The sequence below is a fragment of the Centroberyx gerrardi genome, chromosome 4 (genome assembly GCF_048128805.1).
Source record: "Centroberyx gerrardi isolate f3 chromosome 4, fCenGer3.hap1.cur.20231027, whole genome shotgun sequence".
Classification (NCBI taxonomy): Eukaryota; Metazoa; Chordata; class Actinopteri; order Beryciformes; family Berycidae; genus Centroberyx; species Centroberyx gerrardi.
In genome coordinates this window covers 5,279,219-5,295,553 of record NC_136000.1, presented here as the reverse complement: position 1 = coordinate 5,295,553, position 16,335 = coordinate 5,279,219, and the positions used below count along the sequence as shown (strand labels likewise).

Genomic DNA, 16,335 nt, shown 5'->3' with positions numbered 1-16,335 from the left:
TTGTTTTTTTTACCTTGACCTTCCCTGGAGCTACAATTATTTTTCCTTGAGCCTCCCTAAGTGACTGGGGGAAAATGCATGACACCCCAGTGAGCATTTTTCCTTTGAAAAGACTGACTACGGTAAATGACTACGGTCACCAGGGAAAAGACGTTCAAAACAGACGTTCAACGTTCAAAGACAAAAAACCCACGTGGAGTGAGTTTTTTTTTTTTTTTGTTGAGAATAGTTTGTGAGGTCTTTAAGCCCTGCAGCTGCCATGCACTTAAATCAACTCAATGTCAGCACCGCCCCAACATAATATTAAAGACACACAATGTTGACTCCGGCTAATAAACTAATAAACCTACCAGTCTGAAAGAAAAAAAGAGCCACATCTGCATCGCTCCCCATCGTCCCGTCTCATCTTGGACTGTTTTTCATCTTGGAAAGACAACAACGATGTTCAGTCTAGTTTTGGCTTAGAGACGGTCGCTTTCCTTTCTTTCTTCCTCTGAGTGATTGATCTGTTTCTTTCTCCACTGGATTTACATCAATGCAGTTTGACTTTCTGTAGGTGGCGCTCTTTTCTTTGTCTGTACAGCCGTGGTGGCTCTTGCTGCTCATGCTAACTACCCAGTTCTTCTTCTGTTTATTCCAGAAAACCACTGTTGCTGCTGCTGGAAATCTAAAACGCATCACTTCTTGTGTCAGCGATAGAGAGTAGTAAAATGGACATTAATTTATATGAAAATGTTGTAGATTCTTTTTAATAATCTAATCTCTAATCTCTTTAAATAATTCTTTGTAATCACTTCACTAACTTCACATTATATTCAATGAAGTAATCCTTTTCACTATGTAATCATTAATCCCTCTTACAAAATGATAGAAAATACTCTCATTGACAGTTTGTGCTTCAGAGTCATAGTCATCTCATACCCAAAGTAATGAGAGCATATAGAGAAATTAAATACAGAAGTAAATAGATGAGAATCTAAATAGATGAGAGAAAAAAAAAACTAACAAAATACTAAATAAAATGTACAAGAGATTACGCCGTTAAATACATATCATGCACAAAAGTCTGTACAATAAACAAGCTACTTGTGGGTCCATGTGAGTTTTGTTTGCAAGCTTTGGTTTGCTTGTAATTGAGCAGTGTGAACCTAAATTAACCAAATAAATAAAATAAAAAAAAGTAAACTTACACCGTTAAATACATGTTTCATCCCTCTAATTAAAATAAATGTGACAAAAGATGATAAATGAATGCCAACTCTTCATTATCTCACTTCAGGATTTATTCAAACATAAAATATAAAAAATTAGTACAACTACATTATGTTCTTAAATGTAAAAGAAAGCATCAACTTTAATAATTAAATACTATACAAGAACAAAAGACACAATGAAATGTATAAAGAATTAACCTTGGTTGAGTTAATGAAATGCCTTAGGTAAAAGCTCTTTCAAACACATCACATAGTTCTGTTAGTTTCTTATAGCTGGAATTAAAATGAATCATTAAAAAGCCTTCCATTAGCTGTTTCTACACGGTACTGTACCTGTTGAGGTAGTTATGATCCTACTGTATTGTGAAAGCGATTCGGTAACAAAAGGTCCTCCGCTTTACAACACATTCATAATGCCTGAACAGCAGCTTCACAACAACTACGACACATTAATGAATACTGACTCCATCTTTATATCAGCTTTCATGAGACGTTTCCTCATGCCAAGTCATTTCTGACCTAGCTGCGGAAGAAAGAGGAAGACGAGCGGCAGACGGAGAGGTGGGTGATGCAAAAACTAACATGCAAAGTCTCAGAAAACTTTGCACACACAGGAAATGTTTTTCATTAAGGCCAAGAGCGCTTTTATTTTGAATTTTTTGCTCGATAAACAGGCAAAGCATTTAAGTGTTACGGTCACAAATTAAACGAGAATCACGTGTTGTAAGCTCCACATGAGGATCGAATGACGCTTGTAGCCGTTATGAAGCTCTTGTTCAGGTGTTATTAACGTGTTATTAACCTGGAGTTGATGTAAAGGAGGTTTAAGTGGTTAAATTCTGACTGTAGGGCTTAATATACAAATGAATATACAAATGTGTGTTATAAATTCAATTCAGAGATTAAATAAGTGTTTTATGTTAGGAAAAAAGAGATTAATTTGCAGTGCAAATGAAGCCCATGTCACCACTTGGTGCATGTAATTTCTCTGTTGTAAAGCACTTTGAGCTGCATTCCTTGTATGAAAGGTGCTATACAAATAAAGTTTATTATTATTATTATTATTATTATTACCACTTGGCATATGGATATACAGTATTAACTTAACAGAGCCTCACTCACTGTGGATTATTTACATTTTTCCCTCAGAGCAGTATGTTACTGAAAGTAAAGAGGCTGGTCCCACATCAGAGTGACAGTCCAGTCTGAGTGAAGTCTGACTCACTCAGTTTGACCCCACTCACCCACCTGGGAGCTTAAAGCCACAGCTGGTCTGCTCCAGGCTGTGTGGAGATGCCATGTATACCACCCTACAAAGGCAAACAGCAGGAACTCATTTCTGTTTGCTTTAAAGGTTAAAGGTCTTGACCAGGGTTTAGATTTTATATAAACAAAAATGATACGAAAGCCACTTAACAATGCTCTGTCAACTTGTGCACCGGCAATATTTTGGTCGGGACAGGAGACAAATTTTGCCGTCATTTCTGTTCTCACAGATTCAATTTCTCATTTCTCAGTTTCACTGCTTACACCGTTGCTATCGTTTGGCTTTGTAGGGCTAATATGCTAACATCAACGCTATTGGGCAAGTTAGCACTTGGGTTACTTGGGGATTCTCTGCTGGTTGAACTTGTACGAAGGGAGGAAAGGTAGGTACTGGAAACATCTGAACCGTTTCAAAACGGCATTGCAGAAAGGAATGTCGTAACAGGACTGGTCACTCATCTGATTCTTGCCTTCCTCTTGCACCTTCTCCCGCCAGCTTTTAATCCCCCTCTCTTTTTCTGTGCCTGAAAAGGAACAGACGAAAGTACTTGATAGTGATGTTACCGCTGATTTGGTAGTTTGTAGTTGTTAACACAAGGATCATGTCATACCTGGAATGGTGTTGTCCAAAACAAACCCAAAAAATCCTCCAATAAACATGTGCGTGGTGAAGAGTACTACGATCACTTGGTCCAGCTCTTTTATTCCTTTGAATACAAGAAGAGATTAAAAAAAAAAAAGTGTCATTAGTAGGTCTGTGCTGATATGAATATAAGACTGTAGAGCATCTGTAAAATATTTATGTAAAATAGTGACTTTTTGCTATTTAGCCTCCCAACAAGTTGCCGGTTATCGCGGTGGTCACTGTAATAAAAATGAGGGGCGGTGTCATAAGCGGTATTGTTTTTAAGCGCAATATATAGTAATACCAGTTACTGTCCCATCCCTAGTCATTAGTAGCTCATTAAATAATAATTTGATACTATATTGATCGGTGTTGGGAAATGATCTTTGCTCTTGCCCCCCCCCCTCCCCCCCAGCAGGGAGGTCAGAGGTCAACTACAGAAGAGCAGCTCTGGAGCTGGTAGGGATTCAGTGTCTTGCTCATGGACTCTTCAGCGGGGCGGATGCTTGCTGTGACGGGGGCTTGAACCTTGGTCCTGCTGTTGAAGGACCGTCTCTGCACATGGGTGGCATGCAGAGCAGCGCCTGGATGATGCCCTGCTTTCATAGCACCTCCCATGCAAAAATGAGGCTAATGAAGCTGGATCAAATTGAATCAAGAATGACATCATGGTATCAGAATTCAAATACCTCGGCATCATTTTGGATTCAAATTTAACATTCAAAAAACACACAAAGAAGGTTATCCGTACCGTGAAGTTTGGTCTTGCCAATTTCAGATTCATTCGTCCCTACCTGTCAACTGAAGCAGCCCTGCTCTATATGCACGCAATGATTTTCTCCCATCTGTCATACTGTATCACAAGCTGGTTGCAAGCAGGATCAACCACCTTACATCAACTCGAGTCCCTCTATCATATTTTTACTATTGTTATTCAGTGGGTTTTATTTTCCATCTTATGTTATGCTCATTCTATGTCTATTTTCATGTGAAGATGCATTTTATGTATTCTATTCTCCTCTTTATCTTATTCTCACTATCATTATCAAGTTTTATGTGAAGCACTTGGTGCATGTAATTTCTCTGTTGTAAAGCACTTTGAGCTGCATTTCTTGTATGAAAGGTGCTATACAAACAAAGTTTATTATTATTATTATTATAAACAAGCACTAAAGATCATGGACAAGAAGCCTCACAGATATCACCACTGTCACATCATTCAAAAGTATAATTTACTCACACTGGACAGTACTTTTGGGACGTTCAGCCTTCTCTGTCCGAGCCACGCAATACTGTAACACTCTGCCCACAAACGTCAGGACCTGCACCGCCCTTGGACTGTTCAAAAAAACTCTGAAAAACTGTCTCAAAGAACACCAGAGCTGTACCCATAACTAAATCTCCAGCTCCTGTGTGTACCACCTCCATTTATTCAAGTGTGGACATTGCATTTACTGATTATTTTTGAATGCTGCTGTACTGTTAATGTTTCCTAACATAATGTACTGTTTTTTTCTTTTTTAACTTTATTGTAATTGTTATGTTGTTGACCTGCCCGGGGACTACAGATGTAAATTTACATTGAAGTGTGAACTAAAATGTTGATTGATGTGTACTGTCCCTGCCGAATAAATCCTAAAATTAAATAAATAAATAAATAAATAAATAAGCACCCTTTCCAACACACACACACCCACATACACACATTCCCAGCCCTAACAGTGGTCAAAAGTTCAAGGCGCCCGCTGAGTTCATTTTAATTCTCACAACCTGTACATCTAAAGGCGTCTGGACGAACACCAGTTTGTTTACAAAGAGCGCTGACAGGCCTCCACTTGCGCAGAGCTCTCAGCCGAGTGTCGAGGCGGAGAGAGGCTGGGGGCAAAAGTGCTATATCTGAGCCGGGCAGATTACAGCCGCTGACATGGAGGCTAGCCAAGAGGATTGGGAGGTAAGCAGCCTAGACCTGAGAAAACCAGACAAGTCCTCATGTCCAGAGTTGAACTCTGGATTAGCCCTTTCCTGGGAGCCACACGCATCACATGACTCATGGGATCAAGGTCTTATGTCTGCAGAGAAGAGCTGTTTAATCTTGTGGATTGCTCTTTTGATGGCACTTCATAGGAGGTGGGCACAAAGGCACTCCTCCGCCAATCAATAGACTCATCAAGGCAATGAATCAGGAACTACTGGCTTTTGATTTATCTCTGATTGGTTGAGATCATTGATTGGTTGACCATTCCTGTATTAGTAAAAGCTCCACTTGGTCTAATTTCATTTGTTGGATTAATGTTTCATGGCTGGATTATCTTAATTGAGTCCTACCAGGTGAGTATGTGTGTGTAGGGGGGTATATGATGTATTAAGTTTAGTTAAGTTTAGTTAGTTAAACATAGTTTATGTATTTCAAGTATTCTAAAGCAATATTTCAATTTGGTAAAACTGTCACAGACAAGTCAGGTTGCCAACAGCGTTTGCAAATAATTATTATTATTACTTCGGTGTAGCAGATGGGTGGAGTTCACCACATGACAACAATTCAGACGGTGTCAGGTAAGTTGTCAATCACAGAAAAATAAATAAATAAATGGAATTTCAAATTTCCGGTGATCATCTAAAATGTCACTCAACTGTCTGGCACAAAAACAAACACTATGAATTAATTGCAAATAGTATTAGACCTAAGGTTGATGAGTGAGTTAATGAAAGCGAACCACTAATACTGACTGTCCCTGTAAGCAGCAATAACAACACACACTGCTTTCACCTTCAAAACCTAGTCTAAAAATGACTAGCATTGCTTGTATATTAAAACTATACGGAAAGTGATCCTGCTATTGTATTTTTTGTGTCCGAGGTGTTCTTGTTTCTCAAGAATCAATTTTCCCTGTTTACAATCACCGACAGTTTTTGAAAAAAGTCTGAACGTCACTGGCACTGTAGCTATACTTTCCTAAGACTAAAGATCGGAATGAGGTAAGAAAACGAAAATGTTCATCCTTATCAAGCTCCTCCTGGTCACTATAAAATCTAGGCTAAAGACTAAAGGTAACCAGGCTTTTGCCATCTGGGCCTCTAGGATTTGGGAACACCTTGCACTCAGGAGCTTAGGCTGGCAAAATCACTATCATCTTTTTAAGGGGTATTAAGTAATCTATGGCCTCTGTAGGTGTGTGTGCACAGCCTTCCACTCACAGCAGCATGTCAGTATCAGACCACAGACTGGAAGCCTGGGTGTGTCAGATGATGTGAATTCTTCAGATAAGTGCTCTTCGCTTTCAGTGTCATGTGTGTCAAGGCAAGTAAGATTTATTAGTCGCTTTCATCAAACAGGAGTGTTACGAAAGGCTTCGCGCAAAACAAAACACACAAATACAGATAAAAACAAGAGACAGAACGAGTACGTGTGTGCAGATATTTGTGTGTGAGTGTATGTGTGTGTGTGTGTGTGTGTGTGTGTGTGTGTGTGCGTGATAATCACCTGTGTCAATGATGCCAGGGTTGGAGTGAAACCAGGTCGGTAAGACAAGGCCGCTGAACGTAGAGAAGCCGAGAATGAGGAGGTTCCTGGATGAGTTGAGGTCCACATACTGTTTATCACAGAGAAGACAGACAGACAGAGAGAGACGTAGACAGAGAGACAAACAGACAGAGAGAGAGAGAGAGAGAGACAGGTGGACAGAGAGAGAGACAGAGCGAGGGAGAGAGAGAGACAGACAGAGACAAACACAGAGACAGACAGACAGAGACAGACAGAGAGAGAGACAAACAGACACAGAGAGAGTGAGAGAGAGAGAGACAGACAGAGAGACACACAGACAGAGTGAGAGACAAACAGACACAGAGAGAGAGAGAGACAGACAGAGAGACACACAGACAGAGTGAGAGACAAACAGACACAGAGAGAGAGAGAGACAGACAGAGAGACACACAGACAGAGTGAGAGACAAACAGACACAGAGAGAGAGAGAGAGTGAGAGAGAGAGAGACAGACAGAGACACACAGAGTGAGTGGGAGACAAAAAGAAAGAGACAAACATACAGACAGAGAGAGACAGAGAGACAACAGAGAGGAGAGAGACAGAGAGAGAGACAAACAGAGGGAGAGAGAGACAGAGACAGAGGAAGAGAGAGAATCATGTGATACAAAATTAGCTTATTGATTGTCAGATGCAAACCATTAATTTGCTAATTGGCCTCAGCCGGCTCACTGGCTGCATCAGTGAAAAACATCCTGGAAAAAAATGTTTTTCAGCTACACGAGACTACAGTATGTTTACTCAGATTCCACCGAGAGTAGAAATTCGTCTTGAACTCCAGAAAACCTTTGCTGCTTTCTATTTTGGCAGAGGTTTGATAACGATAAATGTGCTTTGGGAGACGGTTTAAAGGGGAAATAAGTAGGAATTTTACTGCCATAGCACAGAATGACCGTAATATGTTTTGTGCGTTGATAGTTCTGGTGATCAATACCAGTGACTGGGTCAGGTGCTGAGGTTTCTGATTCACTTTCTGGCCCGTCGCCGACACATTTCAGCTATGAAGGCCAGAAATCTTTGTTCTCAAACCAAAGACAACAAAGCAGGATTATTATTCCAGTATTTAGCATGGTGATATATTACCTCTTCACTAGATGTTTCTGTTGGATCTCTGCTCTGATTAGCTAGCTTATTCATCTCTGTATCTCTGTTGTGAAAAGGGGATGAGAGGGTTGTGTGTGTGTGTGTGTGTGTGTGTGTGTGTGTGTTGTGCAAGGGACTTGTTCAGAAAGAGATATTTATTGTTTTATTGATTTTACTGCAAACCCTACTGGTCACTGATAGAGGTTGATAAAGGTAATAAATTACTTAATGCCCCTTTAAGTAATAAAAAGTAATAAGTAACCCTGTATTATGTATTATGTCACATCAAGTTATGTCTATCTAAAGATTTCTGGACATATCTTATTTATATACATTTTTTCACCACATGTATCTATACAAATTTTAAATAGCTTGTCATCACCTGAATAGCATATCAATTAATTAATAATGAAATTACACGATAATGAAATTTGTCCTATTGATATACATGTATGCATATACATATACACACATATATATATATATATATATATATATATATATATACATGTATATATATATATATATATACATTGCTTCACTGACTGCACAGCATCCAAATAAAAAAAACTGCAACAGAGAATATTTTTCTTTACTCTGGTTATTATTATAATTACTACTTATTTTATTTTTATTTTCTGTCATTGACTGTGTGTAGCATTGTTATTATATTATGCCATGTGATTTTTCCTTTTCCTCATTGTATGCATAAAACTTTAATAAAGAAAAATTTAATCACAAAAAAAAGAGAGTATTTTTCTTGCGACAGCTGAACAGTTTTAATGTTAACTACAATATCCTGGAACTTTTTTCTGAGTATGTGTTCTGACTAGTGTTTGGGAATATGCACCCCCAACATCGTACCAAACCTCCGCGCATAACGAAGACAGCCAGTAGGATAACAGGAAAGGAACAGGTGCCAGTAGCTCAGCTTGACCTCATTTTAAATAAGATTCACTCTGTTCTGAATGACTGAACTCGTCCCTTACTCCAGAAATTGAAAGTGAGTCAGTCTTGATGTCTTTTGTTCCTGCTGCCGTTAATGTATTCAACAGTCAGTACTGAATTTTGTTTTATAATCTCATAAGGTTTGCACTGTGCAAATATTTTTATTGCTACCAACCCATTTATTTATTTTAGACTACAACTACTTTAGACCTGTAAAATGTATTTTTAGAATAGCTGTTTTTTATTGATGTCATATTGTTACTGTGTATGCATGTTTGTGCACCAGAGACCAGATGAATTTCCTAAATGGATAATAAAGTTGAACTAAACTCTATTTTGAGAGAACTCTCAAAATAGAGTCTAAAGTTAATAAAGGTTGGGAAAGTTGCCCTGGCATTGAGCACGTTTACATGGCCACTAATAAACCGATCATAGTCACACTAGACAATTCCCCCGATTATTCAAGAGGTCATGTAAACAGCGAAGTATGATTTCCTTAATTGGATAAAGACCGTTATCATATTATGAGAAACCTGATTAACACAGCGAGATTTTTGCCCAATCTTGCGAAATACTTGGAAGCTGTAAACATCTAACAGCAAGGCACCGGCAAGACGCACTCTTGGACTGGTGAGGAATCTCTTTTAATGCTTAACATAAGCACCATATGTAGTGCAAAGTAATGAGACACAAAAACCAGATCATATGAAAAGCTCTGTGTGGTACCATGTTCAAAATCCAAAAGAACCAGCAGGACGTTTGAGTTTTATAAGAAATCCAGCTATGACTGAATCAGGTAAACCAGGGTTTTCCCCGTTTTGCATTACTAGAGCGCATAAGGCATTAATCGAATTATTGACAGAACCTGATTATTCCCAGTTACTGTGTTTAGAGAGCATGTAAACGCGCTCGTTGCTGCTTTAATCACATAGAAATCTCTTGTTCCAGGTAACGGGATTAGATCTGACCCTGTGGCTCACTTGGTTGCCTGTTAATAATAATTGATTACATTTATATAGCGCTTTTCTAAGTACTCAAAGTGCTTCACATATCCGGGGGGGGGGGGGGGGGGAGGGGGACTCAACTCATCCACCTGACGCACTGCAGCCAGTTTGCGCCAGACCGCTCACCACACATCAGCTATCTCAGTGGAGAGTAGAGGACTGAAAGAGCCAATTAGGTAACGAGGGATGATTAGGTGGCCATGATGGAAGGAAGGCCTGTTTTTTGGGGAATTTTGCCAGGGCACCGGGGTTACACCCCTACTCTTGCGATGAGTGCCGATGGGATCTTTATTGACCACAGAGTCTGGACCTCGGTTTAACGTCTCATCCGAAGGACGGTGCTCACTCACAGGACAGAGTCCCTGTCTCTGCCCTGGGGCACTGGGGATATTCATGAGACCAGAGGGAAGAGCACCTCCTACTAGTCCTCCAACACCACTTCCAGCACCAGGTGGTCTCCCATCCAAGGACTAACCACAGCCAGACCTGCTTAGCTTCCCAGACAAGCTAGCAATGTGATGTCGGAGCTATGGTGCTGGCTGTTGCTTAAACTGTTATCATATTCACTGTATACAGTACATACACAATTTGTACTGTATCACCGCCCTTAGGGATTCATGTGAATTAAAAGAAGCAACATGGACTGAATTAATCCCCAGAGGGCCGTTAACTGCTGAACCATGCTAAATATGGATGTAAACCATAGTACTGTGATGTGTGATACTTTATTGATCCCCATAGGAAAATTGTCTTTCTAGTTGGAGGTCAGAGGTCAGCCTCAGCTACAGACAGCAAACCTGGAGCTGGTGGGGATTCAGTGTCTTGCTCAAGGACACTTCAGCAGGGTGGGGACTCGAACCCGGGTCTTCCAGATAGGCGGTCTTCCTATTCTCTACAACTTCAGATAAAAGCGTCCACCAAATGGCATATGACATGTTCCTTTATTGACTTTTATTTACCTGAAGGTTGGATATTCCCACCGCTGCGATCATTCCAAACATAACGAGGAACATGCCTCCGATCACCGGGTCTGGGATGGTGATGAAAACCGCTCCAAACTTCCCAAAGATCCCCAGGACGATCATCAGAATGCCAGTCGTCTGGAGGACCAGCCTGCTGCCGACCTGGCACGAAACGGGCACAGGGATCATCAATCATCTCCGCCATGCCGGCTTTACTTGGACCAGGACAGCCTGTGGGAAAAAAAACTCTCAAAACTGCATGGAATGTGAATCTCGCAAAGATGTTTTTTTTTCCTTTTTTGGAACATCATCAGTCTTGTCTGTAATGATTTTGATGCTGGCTCTTTAATGTGAGAGAAAATAAATAGCAGCCCATTAACAAGGCTGAGGTCAGGATTGCCAAGCCCATAAAACCTTCAGCAGTAGCATACGCTTTTACCTGCTTTTAACAGGAGCCGACAGGGTGCTTCTGAGAGACGGCCTGTTATTGCAGACAGGCTCGGGTGCCTCGGCTTAGTGCTGTGTACACATGAGATATCTATATATCTATACGAGATCTCTATATCTGTGTTCTTATCACTGTGGTGCTGACGCTTGCTTGAGCAGCTTTATCCTGGTAACCTGAATCTTATTACTGATGGTTATTTATGAAAAGTTTTGGGATTTTTCTCGAATACGGAGATAAGATTTTAGAGAACAGGCTATCATTTGACAGCCGGAGCGGTGGAGTGGTGCTCGCTTGAGGCATCCAAACTTACATGGTAGTTATGCTGACATGTTACACTGAAAGCCCTCATAATGGCAGCTCATCAATAACGAAGACTGTCTGGATTTAATTGTATAGTACCAGAGGATTTAACCAGATGATTTATACTGCCGTCTGCAGTTGTTCAACATTTTGTTTTGACAGAAAAAGCTCAGTGATAGTATCTGAAAGGAGTCCTAAAAGAAAACAAATATGTGGGTAGTTTTTCACAGTCAGTTGCCACATTTTTGTGTTTTCGCCCACCGCTCTGACACACATGGATTCAATAGGAAGGATGAGAGTGCAGGAGCTGTCGGAGCATGGGAGCCGGTCGGAGGTTCGGTGTTTTGCAAAAAGGGCACACAGGCTGCTGGGAGGATCCAACCTGTGACCTTACGGTTACAGGACGGTATCCTCCCACAATGGCTACGCTTACATGCACAGAGAATTAAGTTTTCCACCCGGTACCTCAATTAACCCGGTGTTGGGTTGATGTGTGTAAATGTCATAACTGGGTTAGAGTAACTCAATTAAGCTCGAACGCTGATTACGAGAAACCCGGTTAAGATGCCTGGCTGATGCCTGTACTCCTTTCACTTTTGCTTTTTACAGACTGTGCAGACTCAAGACTCGCACGGCATTATGGGTACATTTTGATGTCAACGAAAAACACAGCAGCGAACAGTGCTACTGCTATTACTGTTGGGATCATTTCTTTTCCCTGTATTACCTATACTGCACAGCCAAAGAGGGCCTTTTCATACTTTTTCTTGATGACAGGAATATTCTGTTAACTGGTTTATTCACACAAACAGGACAATCAACCACAGGATATAAAATGTTCATGTAAGCAGCTTGACCTGAATAAGAAAACATCCACACCTCGGATCCTCTTACACTGTTACATATCATCAGTCTGATGTTCAGTGCATTCCAGGAGTTCTTTTGTGTTGTAATTTGTTTTTTGGTGAACCCACTTTCCCTCAACCTGCCTCATCCACCTCTACTTCAGTTAGTGATTTCCTGTTTTTCCCAGAATGCCTTTCGACAACCCCCAGAGAACAGGCCTGAACTTATTCCATTCAGCTGTGGGTTATAAGTGTAGGTGGAGAGATACACCACCAAACAACAAAACGGGGCCAGAAATGAAAGGTACATTGGCAACAGCTGATTTTTTAACAGCGTTCAAGTGTTTTAGGTTGGATTATTCCTTTCACCACAGTATGGGAAATAGCCAGTTCAATCTGTGCACGTAAAGGCAGCCAATAATAACAAGAGGAGACTAGAGGCACCTTGGTAATGCCGAGTGCGGCGATGTTCTGGCTGTAGGAGGTGGTGCCGTTTCCGGTGCCCCAGAGCGCGGCCAGGATGCAGCCGATGCCCTCCACGGCGATCCCGCGGTTGATGGCGTGAGTCGGCGGCGGAGGGGCGCCGGACAAGCGAGCGCAGGCGTAGTAGTCACCGATGGACTCCATGGTAGACGCCAAGACGCCCGCCATCATGCCCAACACTGAAGACACGCTCACTGTGGGCATGCCCCACTGACCTGCGGGGGGGCACGGCACACACACGTTAGTTTCTCACACACACACACACACAGTCATATAGACACGTGCACACGCATACACAGATATGGAGACATGCACGTAGATGCACACACACACACAGATGAGGACACACACACACACACATACACACAGACACAGCTTAAATTGGATTTCCACCAAAATCCTAGAGAAACCAGTAGCTGCACACAAGACCAAGACCTGTAACATGACCAAACCTCTTAGATTGCGCTGAAAATTTACATAGACTTACAATGGAGACCCAGGCATTAGACACATAGATGTATGTATGTATCATAGATGTAACATTAGCTTAATATCTTTCATGTAAGATGCCATATATACAGGGTTGCCAAAAATAAATGAAGAAATTCTTAAACACCAAACCTATTCCAGACAATTTAGAAGTGTGTTTACTATCCTATAAACATGTTAATGTATTTCAGTGGCACAATTGTTCCTAATCCCTCATGATAAAAACAACAAGATCAAATTGGTCTCATTTAGGCTAAGGTAAGTGCCAGACTTTGCCATACTCAGTTGAAGCGCACGCTGGAACTGTCATGGTTTTCTGATGCATAAATGTGAATTAAGTCAGTATAAATATGCTGTAATTGTAATGTGTAATATGTAATTTTTGCGCCATGGTGTGCTTTAATGAATTGCTTAAGGAACATGCAAATTATCAAAAGGGGCAGGTGGTGCCCAAAAAGGTAAATGGCAAAACTCACGTTATGTTTTTGAATTTTAAAAAAGTGACAGTTATGTTACTATAGTTTTGCATCATGGTGTGCTTTAATTATAATTCATCTAATTCCTGTTTATGAATTTAAAAAGACAGTTTACTGTTTTATGACTTGCTTACTGAACATGCAAATGATTAAAAAGGGGGCGGTGGTGCCATAAAAACATAAACGGTAAAACTGAACCTTGTAAATCACGTTTATAAATAAGAAAGCCTGCAAATGAGTTTTATATGGAAACTCCACAGTCATGTAAATCCACAGAATGTTTCACAGTTGCACACAAAATTCTTTGGTAGACCTAAGAAAATATATTATGCTCAGACATACATGTAAAACCTGCTCGACTACCTGCTTTAAATCAACAAACAAAGTAGCACAGTGACAGTTCTCACAAGGTGAAATCTGAGCACTGAGTTCCCTATTCCAGGGTGAAAAACTATATGGCCAAAACATCTGTCATCAGAATTCCACTGAAGACGTTGATATTGAAGACTGTATGTAGTTAAAGGCAAAGTTTGATAATTTTCTTTTTTTTTGAGAAATTCTGCAACATTTTGACTGATCTTTACAAAGCGGTTGTGCAACCCTCTGTGACAGCTACGCTACAGAATGTCCTGTTTGGGCTTGGTTTGGATATTTGACAAGGAGGAAATGAAAGAGATGCTGACAGACAAGATGAAAAAGTTAATTAGAAGGATCCACTGCGCTTGGCACTGCCAAAAGGCTTTTGATAGGTACGATATCTAATGTAATGTTAATGTAGCAAATAATAACTGACATGGTTTTCTTTATAGGTACGACTGTGATGTGGCAGCTTCAGCGGCGCCAGCGTACTCATTAAAAACATTCTCATGGCATTTCTGACTTATGCACGTTACCAATGTGTACTGACTACTCGAGTCACAGTTATAATTGCTTGAGACTTGTGCACGAAGAGAAGACTTGAGACTTTGACTTGATGCACGAAGAGAAGACTTGAGACTTTGACTTGATGCACGAAGAGAAGACTTGAGACTTTGACTTGGGTTCTGGTGACTTGGGACTTGACTCTGACTTGTACTTTGATGATTTGAAAAGGTTCCTAAAGTCTTGACTTGAGATCTTGTGTTTGTGTAAATGACTCAGATTGAAAGTGATGAGATTTGTTCCAGCAGACGACTGAATTTAAATTCTGTTTTCTGAATTTGTATGGAATGATTGTTATATGAATTTATTGAAGTTGAAACTGATTATAGAAATCAAACTCATGATGCTCTTACCAAGTTTTTATCCTATTAAAACCATATTGCATTGAAAAGTCCTAGATATTTAGTTTTCATTAAGATATTAAATTGATATTGGACTCTTGATTTGTTCTGCCTTGACTTGCTGTTCTACATTTAGACTTGAGACTTGACATTAATGACATGGACCTGACTCAGAATTGACTTGGTAATCTACATTTAGACTTGAGACTTGATTTGAGACTTGTGCCTCATGACTTGAGACTTGACTTGGGACTAGCAAAGTTGACTTTGTCACACCTCTGAAGACTATAAAAAAAATAGTATACATGCATAAGAATAATAAACCGGAGAAAAGCACAGATTGCTAACTAGCTCCCTGAAAACCATAATAGTTAGCATAGCAACCACTCAACCTCCCTGGTTACCATTAGAGTTGGCATAGTAAAATCATGTTTTATGGGAAATATCAGCATGTTGTAATGTGTCTTTGACCAATCAGATTGCTTGGCTGAAACTACCCGCTGTATGAGATTCCTGTACTGACCTGGGTATGGCACATGGAACCATGGGGCGCTAGCTACAGCGTCCAGGTTGGTGTCGGTCCTGCCGGAGTAACCGTACTCATCCGGCTTGGAAGGCAGGACATTAAAGATGGTCAGCAAGAAGCAGACCAGCCAGCCGCCACACATCCCGAACAACGCCTGCAAATTGGTACAAGACAGAGAGAGTTATAGTATATTTGGGATTCAACCATCTGATATTTTGTGTGCATATTTATAGATTTAAAACCTGCGTAGGAAGGTAGGAAGGCATTTTGCTTGAATTCAACAAAAGTAATCGCTATGTTGGCTTAACATAAAGTTCGTTAGTCTTCCTTGTTTCCTTCAAACGCAGCTACCGCAGCTTTAAATTTGACCATTTCATGCCAAAAAATTCAAACAAATTACAAGGATTCAGTGTTTCCCCCAGATTTTTATTCTTCTCAGAGTGGAAAACCCTGTGAAACAGCATTTAGACCATCATGGGACACTAAAACTCTCCATTAAAACCCATACTGATAAATCTCTTTTAGTGTTAGCAGCTCCTTGAGGCAGGGCGAGGCCGGTTTTACAGACTGACACCCTGAAGCTGCTGAAGAAAGAACTCATACTGTCACTTCTGTCTATCGGTGAACAAATAAATCAGTCGAACCCTAATTTCAATCACAGCTGTGGGTGAAAAATTTCGTAACTGTAATTTGGATCATTTTCATATTTGTTTGTGTACATCATTTTTTTTATAGAGCAGGTTTCATGACTGTAGGGCACAATCTCAGTACAAAACAATGTGGCGGTTTTTCTCAATTCTGAAAAAGTAGACGTTTGAAGATAGATAGTTTGATGATTTATCATTTACCTGTTTGGTGGTATACT

At 40.4% G+C, this 16,335-nt stretch overlaps 1 protein-coding gene across 1 annotated transcript in view; it reads right to left on the bottom strand.

The window, feature by feature from the left end:
* Positions 1–1,327: 1,327 nt before the first annotated feature.
* Positions 1,328–16,335, bottom strand: part of LOC139931898 (solute carrier family 23 member 1) — a 123,225-nt gene continuing 108,217 nt past the window's right edge. The window contains exons 9-14 of the mRNA XM_078283033.1: positions 15,468–15,624; positions 12,679–12,932; positions 10,639–10,803; positions 6,587–6,695; positions 3,092–3,187; positions 1,328–3,004 (exon numbers count right to left, since the gene is read on the bottom strand). Coding sequence (XP_078139159.1) covers positions 2,817–3,004; positions 3,092–3,187; positions 6,587–6,695; positions 10,639–10,803; positions 12,679–12,932; positions 15,468–15,624 — 969 coding nt within the window. The 3' untranslated portion in view covers positions 1,328–2,816. The remainder of the gene's footprint in view (positions 3,005–3,091; positions 3,188–6,586; positions 6,696–10,638; positions 10,804–12,678; positions 12,933–15,467; positions 15,625–16,335) is intronic.